General features: G+C 34.0%; 2 protein-coding genes and 1 long non-coding RNA gene across 3 annotated transcripts; all 3 read right to left on the bottom strand.

Moving 5' to 3' along the window:
• Nucleotides 1-380: 380 nt before the first annotated feature.
• LOC132270166 (flagellar radial spoke protein 5-like) lies at nucleotides 381-4,511 on the bottom strand. The gene is made up of 9 exons (XM_059771366.1): nucleotides 4,104-4,511; nucleotides 3,713-3,797; nucleotides 3,352-3,468; nucleotides 2,186-2,250; nucleotides 2,008-2,096; nucleotides 1,841-1,920; nucleotides 1,413-1,524; nucleotides 865-984; nucleotides 381-729 (listed from the first exon to the last, which is right to left on the bottom strand). Exons 1-9 carry the CDS (start codon nucleotides 4,399-4,401, stop codon nucleotides 544-546), a joined length of 1,152 nt encoding a protein of 383 aa, XP_059627349.1. The 5' UTR covers nucleotides 4,402-4,511; the 3' UTR covers nucleotides 381-543.
• An 8,945-nt stretch (nucleotides 4,512-13,456) lies between these two features.
• On the bottom strand, nucleotides 13,457-14,389 carry LOC132269799 (uncharacterized). The gene has a single exon (XM_059771039.1). The coding sequence runs from the start codon at nucleotides 14,387-14,389 to the stop codon at nucleotides 13,457-13,459; it is 933 nt and encodes a 310-aa protein (XP_059627022.1).
• A 7,320-nt stretch (nucleotides 14,390-21,709) lies between these two features.
• LOC132268459 (uncharacterized) lies at nucleotides 21,710-23,644 on the bottom strand. The gene is made up of 3 exons (XR_009469298.1): nucleotides 23,391-23,644; nucleotides 23,185-23,250; nucleotides 21,710-22,019 (listed from the first exon to the last, which is right to left on the bottom strand). It is a non-coding gene; the product is annotated as an uncharacterized LOC132268459 (long non-coding RNA).
• Nucleotides 23,645-24,100: the final 456 nt, after the last annotated feature.

The following is a 24,100-nucleotide window of genomic DNA, read 5'->3' on the forward strand; positions in this document are numbered from 1 at the left end:
ATAAGTAATTTGGTAACTAAAGAAGATGTATACATTTGTTCTACATCCTGTAAAGATGATATACATTTCTACGTTTAAGGACTCAAGTATTGTCCCTTTCCAAATAGTTTTATCAATAATTTACTATAAAATTATATTTAAAAAATACTGTAGAAACTTGGTGGACCGTAATTGAATTTTAAAGAAGTTGCATAGTTCACCAATGAAGTAATCCCATTTAGATTAGAACCTTTATGAACAGAAATTGGGACCCTTTATTTGGAGAAGACATCTTTTGTTCCAGTCAAAATCCTGTTTTCAGGGAGATAGGACCATGTGGTGTGAATGTGATTGGCACATTTGTCTAACCAGCAAAGAAAAAGTACTTCTTGGCAATAGTAAGATCAAAACACAGGTTTTATTATTTAGTAAATTACAGGGCATACGAACATTTTTACTGATACAAAATGATTACAATATGCAGTATGTATTAATGAAACAAAATGAGCAAGAAAAAGGAAAAGAAAAATCTAATGTGACCAAACAATGAAGCAATTGAGTGTCTCATGCACGCCTTAATTCATCCCCGCAGTCACCAATTACTCTTAGCAGATCTTTCCCTTTCTTCGAAACCTCTTGGATGCTATTTACGTCCTCTTCGTCAAGAACAAATGAAAATACAGCACTGGATTCTTTGATATGTTCCGACAACCCGAGCCTAACCCCGATCATTGATCCTGCCACGGCTGGCTGCAAACCCAAAACCGTGTAGCAAAATACAGAAGTACAAAAAGAGAAGCATTCAAATCGTATATTCTATGTATTAATTTTCTACAAAAAAAAAAAAAATGTCATCATTAGGTTAAGTAGGTGAAATGGCTTTACCTGATCCAGGATGTATTTCACAGCAACTGTTGGGATTGAGACCCCATGTTTAGAAGCTACTTTTTTAAGAGTTTGCAGCAAAACCTGGAAGAGACTCCATCCTCCCCAAGCATCAACCATCTGCGACATTATTGCAAATTCACGAAAGGTTATCACCAAAACATGAAAAATTAATTTAGAACTATGCTATGAAAAAAGTCACAAATTCCCTTTGTTAATGAATGATTTGCAGAAATATTCACAAATCCCAAAAACATTCCTGAAATAGTTAATTCTATGAATAATGACTAATGTTTCTCATGCTTTTATTGTCATCATGTATTGCTTTAACTTTGCGATCAAGTTTCAGACCAGCTTCCATCCTGTTTTTACACTATAGAATCAATTGCGGAATCATATTCCTAAACCAGAGTTCCATTTTTTTCCCCTGCCACATCAGTTACATATAATTCATATTCCATCATATCAACAATTTCCTCATTATGAATCTGTTGTTATCATTTTTTGGAGTACATATAGAAAACAATAGTTGTGTTAAGAGTATATACCCTTTTGTATTTCTGAAGGGAAGGAGTGTTTAGAGGAGGGCCAGCAAAAGGAATGGATAAGTTGGTGTCAAGGAACTTCTCAGACAATAATCCGCCCATTACAGTTCCATAGCTGCATGCAAAACTATGTCAGATCTCGAAAGAGTGCACGAAGCCATAACTTTGCAAAGGTTCATTGTCAACACGTTCTTTTATACCAGAGGCTGTAAACGGATCATCAATTTTGAACAATAGAAATGGCAATCTATTGAACTCATTAGCCAGTTCAAGAGAAAAAAAGTTTTAACCTAATAGAATTTGATCCCAGTAAAGATAAATTAAGAACTGTCGCAAGCAGAACTATCCGGATTGGGCATTGATCATCAAGGAAGTGGATAATTGAATAATGAGATATCAAAAGCAGCACACACAGAGAGAGAGAGAGAGACGTTATAAGTTTAACTCCTGTAAGCTGACAAAGCTCTGCCATCTTCTGTTGAGGACGCATGTCAACAATTGAATGTTGTACCTGAAGAAACCCACAAGAAAATTCCCAGCAACTGAATACTCCGTCTATGGAAATGCCAATTACAACAACAAAATATAGTTCCGTTACCTGATTGCTAACAACTGGAATTTCATTTTCCAGGATTATCTGTAACCTCTCCGTATCAAAGTTAGTCAAAGCGATGGTTTTAATCTTACCTGCATGCCATAAAATGAAGTAATTGAGGGTTATCAAGAAACCTGGGATTGAATTTGATGGCTGAACGGCAAATGGAAATAAAATTAACCTTCTTCTTTGAGATCTGTAAGGTGCTTTAGTGCATCAAGGTAGCCATAATTTGCATAGTCCCACCTGTTTCAAGAAGAAAAATGAAAGAAAGATTAGTAAGGAAAGGGAACATAGCTGTGCTTGGGTTCAAATCTTGCCTAACCAAAAAAAAAAGAGACAGCTACATGATTAGAGAATATGATCCGGCCTAGAAATCACTGAAGGGTAAAAAGAGATTAAATTCCTTGAAGTTTGCCGCTAAGGGATTTAGGAGTTGCCTTCAATACTTACTAGACTTTCAAATAAAATGATCAATTCATCTATTACATAGAATTGGCAACTTCATACATAAAATAAAAGCACTAAACAATAACAGAGATTTTTTAAACTCTTTGAGTGAACTGATCAAGAATTAAAAAAAAAAAAAAAAAAAAAAAAAAAAATTTACTCAGCATTATTGAGGTCTAGTGACTTACCCCACCCCAATAGGACAGGTCTAGGTAGGGAATAAACAGGGCAGAAGCAGGGCAATACCTGAGCCAGCTTTAGGATGCATTGAAATAAGGGTGAACCCACCCTGTCCTACACTCCTACCTCATTATATGTAGAATTCATAAAAATTGTTCCTGATCTTTAAGAATTCACTAATCATTCTCTTTATGTACAGCCTATAATTCATTACTCTGTCATCCATTTGCTGACTATTTTCTTCTACGCCAGAGAGGCTCATCACTATTTCTCACTCATTATTTGACACGTGCTGAGATAAAAATACCTCTCCGTCTCTCATTGTTCCACACACACCGACAAGAAAGCACTTCAATCTGAGGCCTTTGTGTTCTAGCACCTATAAAGATGGTAAGGATTTTGATTTAGCTAGGATTCAGATTGATCTCAAGAAGAGTTCAAAGTTTTCTTTGAGCTCAATAAGGTATTGATAATTCAATTCTCACAGAAATCCAGAATGTGTTTATGGAGAGGGCTTAGAGAATGGACTTGGGGTCGAGGATGTGGTAAAATTGAGAAACTCATCTTGGTTTGGGGCAGAGAAACCAGACACTGCCATCTCTGTGCACTGGGGTTTGAACATACACATGTTACATATCTTGCATAAGAAACTGTCTTAGCAAGTTGTGAGAATCTCCCCGTTACCACAAAAAACATAAGCGAGAAGAAATTTAATACCAATGAAATTGAAGCATGTCCAAGAATGCAACATCCATCCTCTTCAGTGAAACATTGATGTTCCCACGGACATAGCTACTTGTCATCTTAACAGGTGGTGGAACCCATTTAGTAAGGCTGCAGTACACAAAACAAACAGTAAGACTAATTATTTGGACAAATCACCAGTCTCCATGCTAACAAAAATTCTCATCATATATTTTCCTTGTGCATGTTAAAATGAGCCAGAGGTCCTAGTTTCCTAATCATGTGACCTAAGATGCATTATAAACTAGTTTTCTGTCCAGAAGAACCAGAAACAAACAACAAATAGTCAATGAAGCACCATCTCAACATCAAAGTCTCTGTGAGTGTAATTTACCCTCTGACGTTTTCCAATAACTCTGGTGAGCGCTCTCTACGGACTCGATTAATGAAGATTCCATAAAGATCTTCTGCAGGCCCATCTGTGAAATCAAACTAATCAATAAAGGTCACTCATGATAGGCAGAAAAAAGTTGTAGTAAAAACTGAAAATGATTAACGGAGAAAATTTAAATGCAAGGGTGTGCAGAGTACGCTAAAACTGTCCCTCAATATTACTCTCTTGATTCACCTTAAAAACAAATTATGTTGTAGCGATGTATTAGTAAAATAAGCAATGACAATAAAATCTTTTTAACAAAGTTGAGAACATGCTATAACCACGTGTTCTTGATCACATATATAGACTAGTAATTAAGTCATATCCCTGAGGTGCCTCAATGCCTTACATATATCGGCCATATCAAAAGTAGTGAGCCCAGAATCAGCATATCGAAGCATAGCATCAACTGCATTGTCCTGGTCAATTCTTCCCCAACCACCACTTGTCTGCCACATCCCGTTAACAACTCGGCAGATGTTCAATGAATCTTTTCCATTCTTAACAACAGTCCACCGTTTATCTTCAGTTACCGCACATCGGATTGGTCTTAAATGCAGTTTTTGTATCATAGTCCCCCTTTCAGATTTTATTTTGATTGAATTGAGGGTAAATTTGCTAAAAGATTGGTTCAGGAACTCTGCCATTGAGAGATGGAAGAGCTAGAATATAGATAGAGAGAGAGAGAAAAAGAGAGAGAAGGGAAATTAAGTCCTATAGGCTAGCATGTATGCATATGTAAATATATAGAGAGAGAGCTTAAGTCCTCAAGGGTGGGTTGTTACACACTTATGTTATGAACAAATAGTAGAAAGAAAAATAGTGACTGGTCCAGTTTAGAAGCAGTTTTATCCTATCTGCTTCCAATTCCGTGTCTCAGCCCACCACCATTTTCTTTCTTTTATTACTGTATTATTGTTTGAGAATCTTGTTTAAATGCATCATGTGTTTTTGTATCCTTGTGGTACCAAACTTCAGCTTGACTAAAATATCCTAAAGGGTTGTTACACACTTGTGTTATTGAACAAATAGTAGAAAGAAAAATAGTGACTGGTCCAATTTAGAAGCAGTTTTATCCTATCTGCTTCCAATTCCGTGTCTCAGCCCACCACCATTTTCTTTCTTTTATTACTGTATTATTATTTGAGAATCTTGTTTAAATGCATCAAGTGTTTTTGTATTCTTGTGGTACCAAACTTCAGCTTGACTAAAATACCGTAAAGGGTTGTTACACACTTGTGTTATTGAACAAATAGTAGAAAGAAAAATAGTGACTGGTCCAGTTTAGAAGCAGTTTTATCTTACTTCCAATTCCGTGTCTCAGCCCACCACCATTTTCTTTCTTTTATTATTATTATTTGAGAATCTTGTTTAAATGCATCAAGTGTTGTTGTATCCTTGTGTACCAAACTTCAGCTTGACTAAAATACCCTTGTCAATAAATTTTGTTATTCTGTTTTTTTCTTTTTCCCAACTTCCAACATTCAATTTTTACACTTCAAGTTCACTTGTTTTTTCTTTTTATAAGAAAAGAAGGAAATTATACCATTGCATATTAGGGGTTAGTTATTAGTGTAACGTTTCCGATTTTTCATTTTTTTCCAGAGATTTTGTTGCCACAAGGGTAATTCTGTCTTTTCACGTTTTGTGTACAGGATTGTGGTTGGGTCCAATTGCATTTGTGCAACTTAATTGATATAGATCAAATAGTATTTGTATGTGGTGCAATTATATTTTGTATGGTGTAAATTAGAGGCTAAAAGAAAAAGAGAAAAGAAAATAAAATTGGAAGGACCCACCACTCACATTTTTATGGTCCAGAGTCCATTCCTCTCTCCCTCATTCTTTCTCTCTTCCCGTAACTTGTGCCGTTTGAGGCAAAACGAAGCCCACAATGAGCTCTACGCGCTAGTACGAACAATTTCAGATTCGGTACTTCCTAGGGAGTTCGAAATTAGAGACCCATTTTGAGAGTTTTCGCATTTTAAGAGGTAGGGGTTCCTAATCCATGTGTTCTTGCTTCCTTGTGAGTTATTCCTTGTTAATTGTGGTTAAATGTGTTTAAATTGATGATTAACATGTTTAATTAAGTTGATTGCCTCTAAAATGATGTGATTTTGTATGTGAGATTCATATTTATGTGTATATGTGGATTTGTGAAATAAACATACTTAGATGTTAATTTTACATGCTTGTGTGTTTGTAACTTGGTAGAATTTTTTATGTGGAAAGCATGCCTTATTTAAGTTAATTACCTTGAAAGTGATACAATTGTTGAATTAGAAAATTATGCCTATATATGTGTAATTGTTAATTTATGTGGAGAGCATGCTTGATATGTGAATTTTCCATGTCTATGATGATTAATAAATTGTCAGGAAATTTGTGTGGATCTATGTTAATTGTGTAATGATAGTTCCCTCAATTTCCATAGTATAAAATGGGTGTGCATTATGCATCCATGGCATTAGGCAGGAAGGAAAAAGGGGAAATGTTTTGAAAACAAAAAGAGGAATTTTGGGAAATAAGTTTTTGATAAAAAGAATTTTGAGAAAACCCGGTCGTTGCGGAGTCACCAACGGGCCGGTAGGTTAATGTAGCCTAGAGGGAACTAAGGAGATTGCCCTAGTGTGGTTGAGCTATCTGGGCCCCTCGATGACGCTGCGGAGTCACCAAAGGTCTAGGGACAGTAGCCAATCCTTCTCTCGGCGCTGCGGGGGTACCAAAGGGGGTTACATTAACAATATGGAAAGTGACAGATGAATGATTTTGAAAATGGGGAGCGACATTTGACATGCATTGCATTCCATTGTATTGTATTGTCGATGTTGAGTTTGGATATGATGTTGTACTTTCTCGACATAGTATGACCCCGATTTCTATTGCTCTATTCTTTGTATGGATTCATGGGGATACAAGAGGGGTGTCTTAGGTGCCACCTACTGAGCAATATGCTCACCCCATTTATTTAACTTTTTTTCAGGAAATGGGAAAGAAGTGGCAGATGAAAATCCCCTGCAAGCTTGAAGAAGATTAGGAGTTGTATTTTGTTATCTTTTGTATTTTAGCCCATTTTTTTGTATAGTCTCAAAACTAAAATGTCGTGTATTCATTTTTGCAAGCCAAGGTCATGTATTATAAATCATAACTCTTGTTGATATTTTGAAATGAAGCAAGACTATATAATTGCTTAAGTTGAATGGGATGACGATGATGGGCTAACTTGGGGAGGTTGTTGATATTGTGGTATTGGGGAATGTATTATATTTCTTTTGTATTGTGTGTTGGGACAGGTTGGATAGGTCTTGAAAGACCATCGCATTTTTTTTTTTTTTTTTTCAGTTGAACAGGTTGTGGTAGGACCCTTTTTAGGGGAGGTCATGCCGAATTTTTTTTAGAATTTGATATCAGTTTAGGGGCGTTACAATTAGAGGGGAAAGGGGAGCATGCAAAGCTGGAACACTGGCTCCAAGGAAATTATCATCATAATAACAACAACAATCATTATCATAATACCAATATATTTTTATAAAGAAGTTTCAGGTTTCCACTTTTAGGAGTGAGTATGCAAGCGAGCAACAAGCGCTGCACAGACGTTCATAACAAAGTGAAAACATGCAGCTGGGCAAATGAAGTTGTCCGCCAGAAGAATAAAGCTAAATATGGTTTCAGTTTGGATCATTTCCATATGCACAACACTACATCCTTGTGAACTCTCTCATACACCAGGAGGATACGACAGCAGTTAACCTCTATTCTGCTGCTTGTCCTTAAGTCTGATAATCTTTCGCTCCATCTGCAAGTGTCCCGTGGAATAAATTAGCTAAAACAAGTGGATGAACTTCCGTAAGCATTGAGAATAATGTTAGCTACGTAACAGGGACTATTTCACAACATGAAAAATATATATATATATATATATAAGCAGCTGATTCATTCCAGCAGGTATTGAAGCTGTAAATTTAAGTATCAGGATCCACAAGATTAACTTAATCTATAACCTAAAGGGTTGAGAGGGACGCACAAGTTTAAACTTGAGCAATTTCTTTCTTGCACATTAGTTTCAAATTTTATTTCATACAATAATCAGATCACACCCTGTGGATGGAGCCAGGAAAATTCTTAACTTCTTCAAACGTGAACAGTTTGGTTGTTATTTTCTTTGTTTGACCTATTTATAATTTTATATGGTAACTTCCATCCCCGGGCATGTGCATCATAAGTAACCCACCCATGAAATTTAAACAGCGTTAATGTCATCATATAAATTATTGTTTAACCTCAAATAAGTTCCATTTGGAGGGCCATTGTTTGGTTCAGCAATAAGATGCTCGACCATTGGATCCACTGGCTCTAGTTCGAGCCCCTATAGCAGGCACTTAAAGAATATTAAATATTCGGTTTCTCTCGATTTATCCCTCCACAGAATCCTGTCACGGTAAGACTAGCGCTAGGTAATGTTCCAATAATAAGTTCCATTTAGTACAGCAAATAACCACACATGGTGGAAGAGTTAATAAAACCCCATTATCTTATCATTATATAAACCACCGACCGGTACACATCAACTAAAAAAAAAAAAAAAAAAAGGTTGAGGACCCAATTTTCTTCATTTTCAAGAATCCATCCTTAACTCACTCTCTTCTTTGAGATTCATGTCCTTATCAAACAAGAGGCTGCAGCTTGGTCTTTTTACTTCTAAACTCTGTTACATACTGTCCAAACAAAAATGGCCTTCCTTCTAAAGTATAACCCACTTAATAGTTTTACCACTAGGCAATTTAATCAAAATCTAGAGTCCCACTTGGAAAAGGCCAATCATATTCAATTAATCCCATTGCAGATTTTCTATATTATATAATATAGGGTAAAGTGCAAATAACCCCCCTGAACTTTACTCTCTTCCACTAAAAACCCCCTTGAACTTTTGTTTTTAAAGTAAACCCCCTGAACTATTTTTTTTTTGCAAAAAAACAAGCGAGGCAACACTATTCATGCCTGTGATTATCACATGACGTAAAAAAAAATTCCAATATGACCGAGTTGCCCTTATTGTTAGGAAAATAAATTAATAAAAGCTCTAACCCTAATTTTTGTTCACAAATAACAATCGTAATCCACTCATTCTCTGCAACCTATTCGAAATTGAGAAGAACTCGAGCAACACACAAAACAATCAAGCTCAAGCTCAAGCTCGCCGGCATCAATGTCGCCTTCTTCAACACCGACCAAGCCCACCGCTCTACCACACCCGCACGTTCACTCCCGTTTCCAAACCGTTTCTAATGGACTCTTGAAAGACCCTTTGGCGATCGATTCATACTTTGATCCTTTGGAAGCCGTCACCAAGACACGTCTCTGAGGTTGATCATATCAGTTCTGACATTGGAGAGCCGGTCATGTGCATCATAGAGGATGGGATCTTTGATTTCTATCTTAACTCTACCCAAAAAAAAAAAAAAAAGGTGGGTTAATTTGCTCCGCCATCTTCGTCTTTCTAGTTCGAATCCTCACCATTGCCATGAATTTTCATCGAGGATATAGGTGGTGGCTCAAGCTACCATTGACGATTGGGAAAAAAAAAAAAGAAAAAAAAAAAAAAAGGAAGTGGCTGCCAAGGACGATGGAAGTGGGTTTACAGAGGCACGCCCCAATTTTACCCCTTGTTACCATTAAAGAGAAATCTATACAAAAACCCCCAAATTATTGTGCAGTTGTTTTTTGAATTGATGTTAAGTGGGTTCCCTGTTTTGGTTTTTTTTTTTTTTTTTTTTCGTTAATGTGTGGGGGTAGTTAGGTGAATAATGCAGTGTATATGTAGCAGTGTATTGGGCTTGCTTATGTATGGGAGGTTTTTGATTCTGTTTTAGTAGAATTAATGTTGTAATGACCATATAATGGAAAAAAAGATTCATTTTTTTGTTGTCAATCAGTGAAATTTTCCTGCAATTCTATCAAGTTGTTGTATAACTTGTATGATTGCTTTTGTTGCTTAATACGCCAAAGACTGTATTTGTTGGTTGCACCAAAGAACATTGTCACTCACATTGCAAACATACACATATTCCATCATAATAGGCATAAAACTGACCACCAAAACATATTTGCCATATTAACATTCTAAAGGAAGGTTGCATATAAGGTTTAATACAAATACATTACAGTACCAAATTACTTCATAATTACTACAAATAAAATGCCAGAAGGCTGCACCGCAGCAAATTTCTCAGAATAAAAGATCATGGCAACAAAAACATTGCATCACAGCAACCCACAGCAACCTAAATATTGCATCAGAGTAACCAAAAAATGTGACTACCAACCAACAACTCCCATTATCACCAAGCAGCATAATCACTTGCATCATCATTCATCAATGACTTGCAAAGATATAAATAATATTATTTTTCTCATATTGTCAATGCATGTTTAAACAGGAAATGGAAACTGAGATAGTCGCTATACTTTGATGATGATGCCTGTGTGTTAAGCAACTGAGATAATGGAATGTTATGAACCTGCAAAGACAAATAAAAGTCTAAGTTGAAATTTTATTTCTTTCAACTACTCTCCTTAATTGTGTTATTTTTATAGATTTTTTAAAATATTATAGAGCAAACAGTTGGCATACCCCCTAAATAAATAGGTACCATTTATAGTACAGAGCTATATCAGGCTAATAAACCATCAAATACAAAATTAGAGAAAAAATTCATCATTTACATTATTTACCTCTTGAGACTGCCTTGCCTGCACTGAATTCCCACCCCATAGCTGCACTGTATACCCACCATCACCACCCCTTGGCCATATTACATTACAACCCCTTCCCTACACAACTGAACCACCAGCCCTTGACTGCATTGAACTACCACCTATTCCCTGAACTGCTGAACCAGTACCTCTTCCCTGCACTGTTGAACCACCACCTCTTCCCTAAACTGCTAAACCACTACCTCTTCCCTGAACTGCTAAACCAGTACCTCTTTCCTGCACTACTGAACCAGCACCCCTTCTATGCACTGAAACACCACCCCTTCTATGCATTGAAACACCACCTTTAGACTACATTGATACATGTGAATCACCATATTAGGAAAAACAAATGTTTGTAACTTGCTAAAACAGATTGTTATATATTGTTAGCACTAAAAAATAGTTAATTCAACTAGAAAAACGAAAATAGCGAATTCTAGGTTTATATTAAGCAAGATATTTACCTCTTGAGATTGACTTTGATGCACGTGCATCTAAACCACCCCTAGCACCCCTTGCACCCCTTCCACTCCTGCCATATGCCCTTCCAGCCCCTCCTCTATTAGTTAATGGTGGTCTTCCTCCCCTTCTTGGCAGAAGTTTCTCAACCACTATTGGTTCCAAGGCTGTTCATGTTCTTGTGTTGTGCCCATAATTATTGCATCTTGAACATTGCAAAGCTGGTCTTGACTTGCTTAATGTTGTTGAACTACTTGCCTCATCAATTTTTTTGTCCTTTGGCTCATCGTTTTTTTTGTTCTTTGCCTCATCATTTTTTTTGTTCCTTGCCTTTTTTGGTCTACTAGTTGGTTTCCTATAGGTTGGAGGCTGCAATGGGTCTATAGGTTTTGAATTTAATAGCCTACTCATAGGAATGGGATAAATCAAGTTTGCATAGGCCTTCAAATAAGTGTCTCTATGATAATATGGATCAACATATATCTCTGGCAGCTCCCTCCTTGCAAATATGCATTCTATAGCATGATTGCAAGGGATACCACTAACTTCCCATATCCTACAAGTGCATGTGTTCTGCGAAATGTCCACTAATTCCTCTGCAATCCACTTCATATTTGTCCTCACCGGCATAATGAACTTTACAAAATCTTGCACTATTTTTCCTCTTGATCATCTCCTTCTGAATGTTTGGACATAACAACCCACTCTTTGAATTCATGAACTCCCTCTTACTTTGAAACCTCAACATGAGATGCTTTCTAATCCATTCCAACATGTACAAAATAGGCTTGTCTCTTGCCGGAAGAATGACTGCATTCCAGGATTCACACATGTTGTTTATCACTAAGGTAGTTTTTGACTGACAACCAAAACTGGACCTTGTCCATACCCTTGGTGGCACTTTTCTCAGCCACTCATAAGCTTTAGCATCCATCTGTTTGATATTGTTCATAAGCAATTGAAAATCATCTTCTGTGTAGGATTGAGCTACTTCCTAAACCTCAATTTTCAGATTTTGTCCCCTATATTTTAGTTTGAAATTTTCATAGAGGTGTCTGACACAAAATCTATGTTCAACCCCATACAGAATGGTGTCAAAACTATCAACCAATCCCTGAAATAAAATGAAAATTACAAATTAAATATAACTACAAATCAATACTAAGGAATGGACCGGTAAAGTGCAAAATCGAACATAAATACAACTACTATCTTACAGAACTGAAATTAAAGTAATAATAAAATTAAAATGAAATAAAACTATTTACTTGTACTGCTTAAAAAACTAAAATTAAATTAAATTTCAAATCTGAATGAATTAAAACTACTAATTTAAAACACTGAAAGGAACCAGTAAATTAGAAAAGTAAACACAAATAAAACTATTGATTAGAACTGAAACATATTAATAATTTGAAACTCTTAAAATATTCATGCTATACTAGCTAAAAGCTGAAGCGCTGTAGAATCCGAAGTTCCACCTAATAGCCAGAAATGAAAATATCAACAATGTCTTGTTGCTATGGCGTCCATATCGGTGTATCTTACCTCCAATCCGAGTTGAAAGCTTTATAAAAGAGTAAAATATGAAGTAAAATGCTAGAAAATAATATGAGTCCTTATGTTTAAAAATATTTGGCTGTAGTGGCCTTGAAAAGTAATGTATATAGTTGTTATGGGCCTTATGGTCGTGAATTTTTTTGCACTAATAATTGGTGCATAATGGACTCATATGTTTCTGCATTCCTCTAGTTTCATCTTATTTTGGAAGTTCAAATGAAGTTTTCAAGAAATTTATTTAATTTACAAAAAATGTCTTATGTTCTAAAGCTTGGTTGATTATCTTAGTGAGGCCATTTGTTATTGAAGGTGTATAATTATTGGAGTCTAGCTTGTGTAGGCTTTTAAATTAGCTTGAAAGAGAACTAAATTTTGAGCTGCTTTTATGCTTACTGCTGGTGTCAGGCACCTATGGTTTCAGGCTTGTGATCACCATAAAAGCACTCTAGAAGGAACTAGTAATTATAAAACGAAAATGAAATAAAACTATTTACTTGTACTGCTTAAAAAACTAAAATTAAATTAAATTTCAAATCTGAATGAATTAAAACTACTAATTTAAAACACTGAAAGGAACCAGTAAATTAGAAAAGTAAACATAAATAAAACTATTGATTAGAACTGCAACTCAAGTAAATTGTAAAACAAAAATGAAATAAAATTAATTACTTGTACCAACTTATAACATCTAAAATTTAAGTAAATTGTAAATCCGAAATGAATTAAAACTACTAATTTAAAACACTGAAAGGAACCAATAAAGTAGAAAAGTAAAGATAAATAAAACTATTGATTAAAAGAACTGAAATTGAGGTAAAGTTTAAAATAGAAATGAAATAAAATTATAAAGATACTTACTTTTTGTCTATCTAACATGAAGGTGATGTCAAAGTGAGGTCCCACAACCTCCATTAACTCTCTCATGAACTAAGCCCATGAGTCTTTTGTTTCAGCCTTTACAACAGCAAATGCAACAGGGTACATTTGGTCATTCCCATCACATGCCACAGCAGACAGAAGATGACCACCATATGCTCTCTTTAGAAAGCACCCATCAACTCCAAGGAATGGCCTACAACCGTTTCTAAATCCCTTCTTCATTGCAGCATAACAAATAAAAATCCTTTCGAAGGTTTTTATTTCATTATCATAAGACATGAGATCAACACCAATTGTAGCACGACTTCCTGGATTGGTGCTTTGGATCAATGCACAGTAATCCTTCAACTTTGAATATTGTTCAGCCTCATCTCCCTCAATAATGCCTAATGCCCTTTTCTTTGCCCTACGCGCTTTGTATGTAGACACATCAAGGTCTAACTCAGCTGCAATAGTACTTTGAAGTGCCACATGGCCCATGGTTGGGTTTAATCTCACTTGCTCCAAGTACTTGTTTGCTAGATAAGAAGATATGGCTTGCTTACTACTATGAGTCCACAAGCAACTGTTATGCTCTATGGTGAATGTCTTGATTCTTAAACACTGCTCATTACTTGGTTTACTTGCATGTATTCTCCAGCCACAACCTTGCTTGCACACTGCAGTCACTCTATCACCATCATTTCTTGTTAATTTAATATCCAACTTTTCCTTGATTACATAATCCCTAAGTGCAAGCCTAAAATCTACAACTGATGCAAACCTCATGCCAATTTCAATTTGTTTAATACTCAAATCCCTTGAAGGCAGGAATTCTTGGTTGTTAGGGATAGGTTGAAGTACACTACTATTATTCTCATCATCATCTGAACCAGGCAAGCTTCTCAACTCATCACTAGGACCATATGTAGACTCCACTTCAGTAAAGTCCAAATATGTTTCATCTAACTCATCATCAGACTCCACTTCAGCAAAATCCATATATGTTTCATCAATCTGATCAACATCAATTGTAGACTCAACAACCTTCTCTTTTCCTTTACCTACATGGTTCTCATTTGTTTATTCAAAAGGCTCGTCAAGGTATATATCCATGTGCAATAATACATGATTAATTAATGATTAAAAAAGTTAAATATGGTGGTAGTGTCAAGCTAAAGTGATAAACAATAGGAATAATGCACATTCAAAAAATAGAAAAAATACATAATTTTCATGTTTTAATATAAAGTAAGAGAGAGAGAGAGAGAGAGAGAGAAAGAATATGTTCAGTATTCATGCTTGTCAACCAAACACATACAAAAAAGGACCTTTTCTATAACATAATCAATAAGAAAGGGACCACTCAACAAAATATATACAAACACATACAAAAAGGGTGTTTTCCTAGAACATAATCAATAAAAAAAGGACAACTCAACAACCAATTTCAATGGACAAAGACTCTGCAATAATAGATGGAACATTACTTCGATCTTTAAATAGCAGAAAGGACCACAAACATGCACAGTCAACAAAATCTAACATATCCAGACAAAAACAATGTTATCAGAGACAAGAAACAATATTAATATTCCCTATCAAAGGGACAACACATTACCACACACTGACATCTACTACTTTTTACTTACAAACAAAACTACAACAGCATAAAATGCTCGTCACAACTACTGTGAACCACATATCTTCATATCATTACCATAAAGAAATTTGTAATACCCCAATATTTTAAAGGTATTATTTATTGGGATTAATGATTTTATTTTTTATTTAAAATAATTTGTTTGATTTATTTAGGATTAATCGCTTTTATTTTTATTTTTAAATGATTTGTTTTAGTTAATTGAGTGTTATGATTTAATGGTCTTGTTTGTATTAACTTATATTTCATGATTATGTATGATGATTGATTGTTTGTGTGCGTAATTATTGATTTAATTATTGACGTGTTAATTTAATTAGTATGGTGTAAATTCTTTTTTGGTTATGTGTTTCATGGAATTAGTTATTTTAATATAAGTGTTTATTTAATTATTTTATTTATTTAGATTAATTGGTTTGGGCTTAAGGGAAGTTGGACCAAAGGATATGGTCATGGGCTGGAATGAAACCTTATTAGGTTAATTAATAAAGGCCCATAGTTATTTTATTATTTAAATGATCAGTTTTGGTATAATTATAAATATATATATATTTAATTATATATAAAAATATAATTAATTAATAAGTTTTCAGAAGGATATATATATTTATGGATATATATATATATATATATATATATATATGTATGATATATGATTTAATTAACCAATGATTAATTATGGGAGATATATATATATGTATTTGTAATATAATATGTGTTTATATATATTATATTATTTAAAGAGTATTATTTATATTATTTTATTATTTTTGGTAGTCCTACTAGGAATAGGATTTAGGTTTTAATGTGTATAAATATACACATAAGGATTTAGAGTTAAAGGTTTACACACGTTAGAAAAATAAGAGAGAGAAAGATAGAGAGATAAGGAGAAGGCCGACAAAGAGGAGGCCGAATCTGCGAAGGAGGACGTTCAGATTGGAAGAGATGATCAAAGCTTAAAGCATTGGTTTCGTTTCGAAACCTTCAAGCAAGTTCTTTTCTAACTCTCCTCTTAGGACCCATAAGTTTATCACCTTGAGTATCAGAATTTTAAATTAAATTTATTAATTAAATCATAGTTAGATAGGAATAATTAAAAAAAAAAAACATAAATTATTATATTTGATTTGTGGATTTATCGAATTTTAATTGTGTATATAGGTGTTATTTATATATTTTAGAATTAATCTATAGGTGGATCTGTGATCCAGGAGGATTTATTAGGGTTTCATTATTTTTCTGGAATGTTCCTGTAATTTTCTGGAATTTTTATGACATTTTTAGGAATTTATTTTCCAATTATTTGTTTGGTAAATTATATATATATATATATATATATATGTATACGTATATATATGTATGTATTCTGTATTTATATATACTGGGAGGGTGTGTTTCGGAGGATCAGAAGGGGCTTCTGATTCAGTGCAGCGCGGCATAGCATAGGTTGGTGTGCGTGTGAATCAAAGCCATTAACAAAATGGATTGATTCAATGTAGTGCGGCGCATGGAGTTTTGGTGCGCCTCAGGTCAGAGACCATTGGATGAGGTTTGATCAAAGAAAGGGATCTAGTGTGGCGCGGATCACAGGGATATGGTACGCGCAAGAATTGAATGGCTGAGACGTGCTGATGGGGAGCGGCTAATCTAGTGCAGGTGAGAGGAGAGTAGCCAACCAGAGTGTGCCACATCAGCAAGGAGGAGAAGCTGGCGCCTGGTAGCGCGTGTGAGCGCGTGAAGCCACCTGCCAGTATAGTGAAGCGCATGGAAGCGCGTGCAAATAAATTGGGTGCGTGTGGAGGCGCATGAAGGCGCGTGGAGAAGCGTGCAGGGTCCTGGAAAGTTCCTGTGCAATCCGGTGATGTCCCAGAATCAATTTTAAGCTTGTTAGGGTTGAAATTAACTATTAGAGGGTGTGTTCTTGGTATTTGGAGAGCCTTAGAGTGTTACTAAGATGTTTAGTAGCGTTTAATTGGCGGAAATATAATTAATTGAATATTTTGCCATGGAAGGAGGTGTACACACACACACACTTACACACATATATATATTTATATATACATATATATATGATTTTAAATAATCAAATATTATTAAGGAAGGTGTTATACATATATATATTAAATAATATATGTGTATATGCATATAGTAGGTAAGATGGTTAGTATTACCATTCTTATTTTGTTGTCTTTTGATTGGCTCGTTATTAAATTAACGATATGTATATAATATGCATAAGATGGCTATGTATGAATTAGCTTGTTGTCAAGTTGAAAGTTAATACATGGTGGAATTGTAGCATGGATGAGTTGTCAGAGGCGTAAACATATTGTCTAAGTATTTGTATAAATAAAATACATACATGGGAAGCATGGATGAGTTGCTAATTAAAAGTATAAATGAATACTTATGGAGGCATGGTTGAATTGCCAATATATAACTAAACATACTTAAGGAGGCATGGTTAAGTTACCGATATATAAATAAATATATTTATAATGGCATAACTGATTTGCCAAAGTTTAATTATATTGTTGTGTGTTAGATGATTAAAATATATCATCTATGATTACTGTTTGTGTAAGTTGGATTAAGATTAGATATTCTTAGAGTCGAATAGTCTAGTACTTACAGGTTAGTACAAATTAATAAAATAATACTGGTAGTGACATGGATGATTTGTCAAAGTTTAGATATTGACTGTGTGATTTAAATACTTAAAATTATTATTGGTTTTGGAATTAAATATAATGTTCTTTTAATTATATTTTATGGTTTAAATTATTAAATTGCTGTCTGGGATAGAGTTAAGGTTAGAGGAGTTTCTTTAAAAGAAATTGTGGATTTGACTAAGTATGATTATTAATTAATTATTGATAATGGTTCTGGAATTAATGAACTTGGTAATAGTTGTGATAGTTATATTATATATAATTATGTACATTAAAGATAAAGAATTTATTAGGTTTGGTTTTGATCAGAGATGATCTATTTATTGGTTTTCAGAGGTCCGGTAGAGAGAACTTGCTCGTAGGGTTTAACCCACGATTTATTTTTTTCAGGTTGTTAGAAGTTCAAGTCTAAAGGTTAAGGATCCGCAGTTAGAGGACTTATCCATTCTTTCTTCTTATTTCAATGTAGGATATTATTATTGTTTCAGTTGATACTAGTATTTATTTTCTGGAATTCTAAATAGTATCTTTTGGTTAAGGGGTCCTTGAGTTTCGGGATTCCCGAGTTGTAACCATTAGGGAGTTATTAATGGATTTACTATTAATTAGTTTTTCTTCAGCGTTTTATTTTATTCTTTTATTTCATTTTGTACTCTGTGCTTGTTAAATACTTTAATTATCTTGATATCTCCTGATTTTGTGCGCAGACTTGATCAACCCGTGTTCCGAAATTAGGGGGTATCACAAAATTAAAGAAAGAGAAAGATTTAGTGAACAAACTCACAAACAATACTACAAAAACCAACATCTGAACCATATTTATTTCAACACAAAAATCAAACATCTGACTATTAACAATCTTCTCTGAACCAAATATTCAAGGTAAGAAACAAAATATCAAATCTTTTGTAGAGAGAGCTTCGATTACATACCACACAAACAATATTACAATTATTTAGTTTTTTAAGATTTACCTTGGTAGAAGAAAGCCTGATTTGTGTCCGTACAATTGGTATGTTGCAATGGAACTACCTAGGGTTTCAAAGCTTCAAGTTTCAGAGTGATTTAGCACCGACATAGTGGAGGGATTTTGGCGCTAAAATAAGGAATGTTTGGCGCTAAATTGTGTGGACTGAGTCAACCAATAAAGTGATGGGCAAATGTTGAGATAAGGTGTTGTGTGGACTGTGTTGTGTTGTCATGATTTTGCTAAAGGGTAAACTAGTCATCTAATGTTTCTGCCGAGTTTCGGTGCCGGCCATAGTTAGTTTGTCCTTATTTTGTAGATTTTAAATAGTTCAAGGGGGCATTACGTAGTTCAGGGGGGTTTTGTACATTTAGCTGAAAGTTCAGGGGGGTTATATGCACTTTACCCTATAATATATTCTACAATTCCTTGACGTGGACCCATAAAAATTTTAAATTTTAAAAATAAAATACTACTTCAATTGCATCTCTTTTCTCATACCTTTCCTTGTAATTCTAAAATTAATCAAACTTGTTATTATCTTTTATTCTTCTAAACTTTTTACTTACTCTGTGTCTATTGTTGTGGAAAATTTAAAAGTGAGTTTTGTAGTTGAAAATTCATCAAATTATCAAAAGGAACCAGATGAAATAAGCCTAAGAATGAAAAAATAATTGGGTAATAGCAATGCTAATTTCACCCCCGGCAACCACATCATTTTTTAACTATTTTTTTAAAAACATAGCTGAAACGGTAAGACTGGCATACATTATCTGAACTTTTCAAGGTTTGCTGTTGTTTTGCCAAAAATTTCATGGGACCTTAGAAATTCAGTTGGAAGCTCAAAAACTTCGCCTTGGACCTCGAGTTGTATTTAGCTGGCCTGCCAATTAACAGGAGGTCATTTATGTAAAAATCATTTGATTAAATAAACATAAACTTCACTGATTGTGGCCCTATCCAAGGGACTTGTCTACATGATGCCTTATCCAACTCGCCACGCTTGGGGGTGGTCCAAAGCGCTAAGAGCAGACATCACCAAGCCTAAGCGCCTAGGTAACTCGAGTGTCCCAGTACTTCAACTAAATTGGTCAGTTGTACTAATAGCTCTACAACATTTTCTTTCATGAGACACAAAAATATTGAGAAATAAAGTTTAACACATTATAAACAACAAAAGAAGAACATCCAGCAGAAGGAACCCTCTCTCCTCCTTGCGCGTAAACCATATTTCAGAAATCTACTGTCCAAACACTTCTTAGACTTGAGTGAGTCCATAAGTAAAAAAAAAAAAAAAAAAAAAATCTTAATTTGGAGACATTTCAGATAAGTGGCTGATACTTATTGAATGCTTGAGATATGACTTTCTTTTGGCGTGAAAAAAGCAATTTGTAAAGAAAAATTAAACTAATTTCTAAATAAAAATAAAATAAAGGTTTATACAAATCTTGTTAAAAAGTTCGACCACGTATTCTTTATAGCAAAATTTGATAAAAGAAGGTTTTATTAAAGAAGTGGATGTGGACATGTGAGACTAAAACTCGTCATAGCTGTGTATCTGTGCAAAAACTTATACGTACATACATAAACATATGCATGCACATATATACCCTTGTTAAGTCATTGTCCATGAGACATGATTAAATTTCATGTACAGTCCCAAAATATTAGATTAATTTAGCATAATGTAATTTTTCCATATATAATACAATTCTACATAAAAGTACGATAGTATATTGCTATATCCATCATGACCAAGTTTGGTGTCGGTGTTCATGCTTCATATAGTAAGACTAAATTTGTTGTTTTAAGTACCTGCGCAAAGGTTTCCAACTCTTTCCGAGTTTCTGAAAATTCTTTCCTCACCAACTTATCGCTTGGGAGAATCTGAAATGATGATATTTCCCACAAAAGAAGAAAACCGAATATATTTTAAAAATGTAAAGAGTTGCATAGAAAGAAGTATAATTATGAAAGAAGAGAACAGAGAAAAAAATAATGGCATGTTCTTGTAAAATAAAAGGCAAATACTTGATTCATGTAAGATCTGGATAACATTGTTAAATCACAAGTGAAAAAAAGAAGAAAAAGAAGAAAAAATATATGAATAAGAAACACGTGATGGAAACAATCATATATTCTTTGACATGGTGGACGGGATCCATCAGGAATCAAAATGTGTTTTCTTTGAGATCTGCAAAGGCAACATGACTTAAATATATATTATATTAGCCAAATTCAAACTGAAATTTGAATTATAAACCCCGCCAACCTTGTTAGACATCACATGTAAATTTCTGATTGGTTTGATCTACAGTGTCAACACAATGATGTAGTCGAACTGGAACATATAATAGTGTCCCTTTAAAACTAGATCCACAGAGATTAAAATGAATACAGATGGTATTGTATCCACATAGCTATAATGGAATCGGTCAAAAGTTGATTTGCAGAACTATTTGTTACAAGAAAATCAAATTTATTAGGAGTTAGTGTCATTTTATTTTGGCAATTTTAGTGTCAAAAAAGCTTTGAGCCCAAATTTTCCATTTAATTTAAGTCATTAGTAATTTGAAGTTTGTTCGTAAGAGGAGCAAATGGTTGTAGGTCATCAAAGTAGAAGACATTTATAGGACCATGTACGTTTCCATATCTCACACAACAAGATCATGATAAAATTTGCAGTTAGATGACTTGACCCTCAAATATTTTGTTTGGGAATGTTCATATATGTTTTTAAAATTTCTGAATTTGTTTTACAAATAGTTTAAAATGTTTTTGAGCAAGTTAAAAAAAAAATGTTTCTGAGATTAACTACATATTGCCAATCATTACTCAAAAAGAAATGAACAACTATAAAAAGCCAATCAAGCAAAAGTGGGAGTTGGTAAAGGGAAAAACAAAGTATTGCTCCAGTCCAGATCCCAAAAGAATACTTATTAATTCTTCACAATAGTGGTTTTTATATTTGGACCAGTAATTCTGATTCATGGACAAAATCGTCCCACCCTTTTCTCAGCACATTGCTGATACAAAGCAATCTCATCTTGACAAAATGGCTCAATGTCATTGATTTGCAAGCGTAAAATATAAAACCAAAATTTAAAAAGGAAAAATAAACATTATCGAAGGAAAAGTTGATACACAAAAAAGAAGGGGAAAGGAGCAAGACTTACACAAAAATAGATTCCTCAAGATCCCATCACACAAATCTACCCCTTCAAGCACATGAGATGCAATCTCTGGTGGAATGATCGGCGATGGTGGCCACATCATTAGATCATCACCAACCAAAAATAGTTTCCTCCATAGTTGGCTGTGAATCAACTAAAGTATTCCCAAAAGGTAACAACTTGTAAGTACAATTTCCTCATCAGTTCAAACTCTCTGTATTAGTTCAAGCAAGCTACAAGATTTTCAAGAGTTTTAAGCATGCAAAGGTATGAGCTGAGGCACTGGCATCTCAAAACATAGAGCTGGAAGCCTCAATACAAGAGTCTAAAGTCTAATTAAATAAGACCTTTTATGCAATTTGAATTTAATGGATAACGAAAAGAAGTCAACAAATACCATATTATGGGTATTTGACTCTAAATCTTCAAAACAATTAATAAATATTGCTGATGTGAAAGAAAAGAGACCGTTGCTTAGAGAAGTGATAAAAGCTCGATCTATGAAGTTTACATTTATAATAAGGCAAAAACCCGAGTTTGGTTAGAGATTGAGTCAATCTAGAAGGAGAGCCTAAGCATGAAATTATACAGGTGAAAAGCCAAACGTTAAGAATTTTCTTGCATTTTTACAAATACAATTTGACCTCACTTTATTTTTGTGTTTAAATTTGTTATTATAATGTTCCCAAATATTTCGCTAAATGAAATAATCAAAAACCTAAGGACAATACATAAGCATCACCACATTAGGTCAAGTAATATGGGAATCAGTTTTAATTAAAATAAATCCTGTGTGAAGAGATGCTTCAATGCCAAAAGCTTGCTTAGTTGTGTAGTAACTAAACAGTGTGACATTTGAAGAATACACACACAAGCACACACAAATCTTTTTTTTTCTTTTTCAAATTAATTTGAATATTTCAAGTAATAATGTCTCCTATATTCTGTGTGCTAATAAAATGATAATGATTAAGCATCTGACTCACAAATCATTAACAACATTACCAAAGGCAATTTAGGTCTGATTCAAAATCATATAATTATTAACTTGTTTTGCACTTTATTGTCCCAAATCTCAAATAGTAAAAAGCTCAACAACGTGGATAGAAAAACAATCTCAACAATATAATTTAGTTGCTTGTTGCAAGGGCTTCAACAAAACTTTGAAAAAAAATACAAATTAGTTAGCGTTTTGGAAATACTTTCCTTTCTACTAGCAGTAAAAAAATCAAACCAGTTTTTCTTTAACGTTCAGAAACCAGAAAATAAATAAAAAAAGGTATTTTCCTTGAAATAGGATCTACACACATATCACATACCATCCATGATTGCTTTCTGGTTCTCCGATCAAGCTTCCGCTACAAAATCCCGTATTCAATTGAGCGCTACAAAGAGCGATTCAAAAACTGAAGTGAGAACCAGAGTATCAATAAAATGAAAGAAAACACAAGTGCAGACACACACTCACATACACGTATACTTTGGGTGTGTATCACATATATAAAAGAGAGAGTGTGTGTTATACCAGCGACGATGTGTGATTCCGTCAGAGATGTTTGAGTATACTGTAGGACACGAAATGGAATGGAGGATTCTGGAGTAAACCTTTGTCCTAATGTTAGGGTTTAGGGTCAAATTCTTACCCCGAATCCTGCTTCGAATATGATCTTATAAACAAAATTCATTTACCATGCAAATCCGAACCCGAAATCCTGAATAAAAATCAGTCCAAATCATGAATGCGAACAAATTTAGGGTTTGGGTGAGTTACATAGAAAAGACTAGGGTTTAAGTAAACTCGTGTGTCTGGAATATAATATATAATATAGAGAGAGCGCGCTAGAGAGAAGCCAGAAATTACAGAAGAACGAGTGAGAGACAGAATGGCAGTTAGCGGTCCACCAAAATTAGGAATGAAATAATTTACCCTAGTCATTTTTTCATCTTCAAAGGTAAAATATTTTATTTTTTTTTATTTTTTTTATAAGTAATGCTAAAATAAAAATAAAATAATCGATTTCATATGTTTAAAAAAACATATAGAATGCCTCAATCAATAAGGTGTTTATCTCTGTTATGGAATGCCTCAATGGTCGCATCAGTGAGTCAGTGACTCGGTGCATAACAAATAATCACTGTCAGGTTTATCATTTTATTTTTTAATTCAAAAAGACAGCCAAATATTAAAAAAATATAGTTAATAAAAATATTTTTCTAATAAGTTCTACAATTAAT

The sequence above is a fragment of the Cornus florida genome, unplaced genomic scaffold, assembly GCF_030987335.1.
Source record: "Cornus florida cultivar Cherokee Brave unplaced genomic scaffold, ASM3098733v1 CherokeeBrave_3.0.0_Hap2_Chr08, whole genome shotgun sequence".
Lineage (NCBI taxonomy): Eukaryota > Viridiplantae > Streptophyta > Magnoliopsida > Cornales > Cornaceae > Cornus > Cornus florida.

Bases quoted from the DNA above. Each gene is read 5' to 3' on its own strand.
- LOC132270166 (XM_059771366.1), bottom strand. From the start codon at position 4,401: ATGGCAGAGTTCCTGAACCAATCTTTTAGCAAATTTACCCTCAATTCA. The intron at 3,469-3,712 runs GTAAATTACACT...TGTGTACTGCAG, and splicing joins TTATTGGAAAACGTCAGAGG to CCTTACTAAATGGGTTCCAC. The intron at 2,251-3,351 runs GTATTAAATTTC...TTCTTGAAACAG, and splicing joins GACATGCTTCAATTTCATTG to GTGGGACTATGCAAATTATG.
- LOC132269799 (XM_059771039.1), bottom strand. From the start codon at position 14,389: ATGGATTTTGCTGAAGTGGAGTCTGATGATGAGTTAGATGAAACATAT.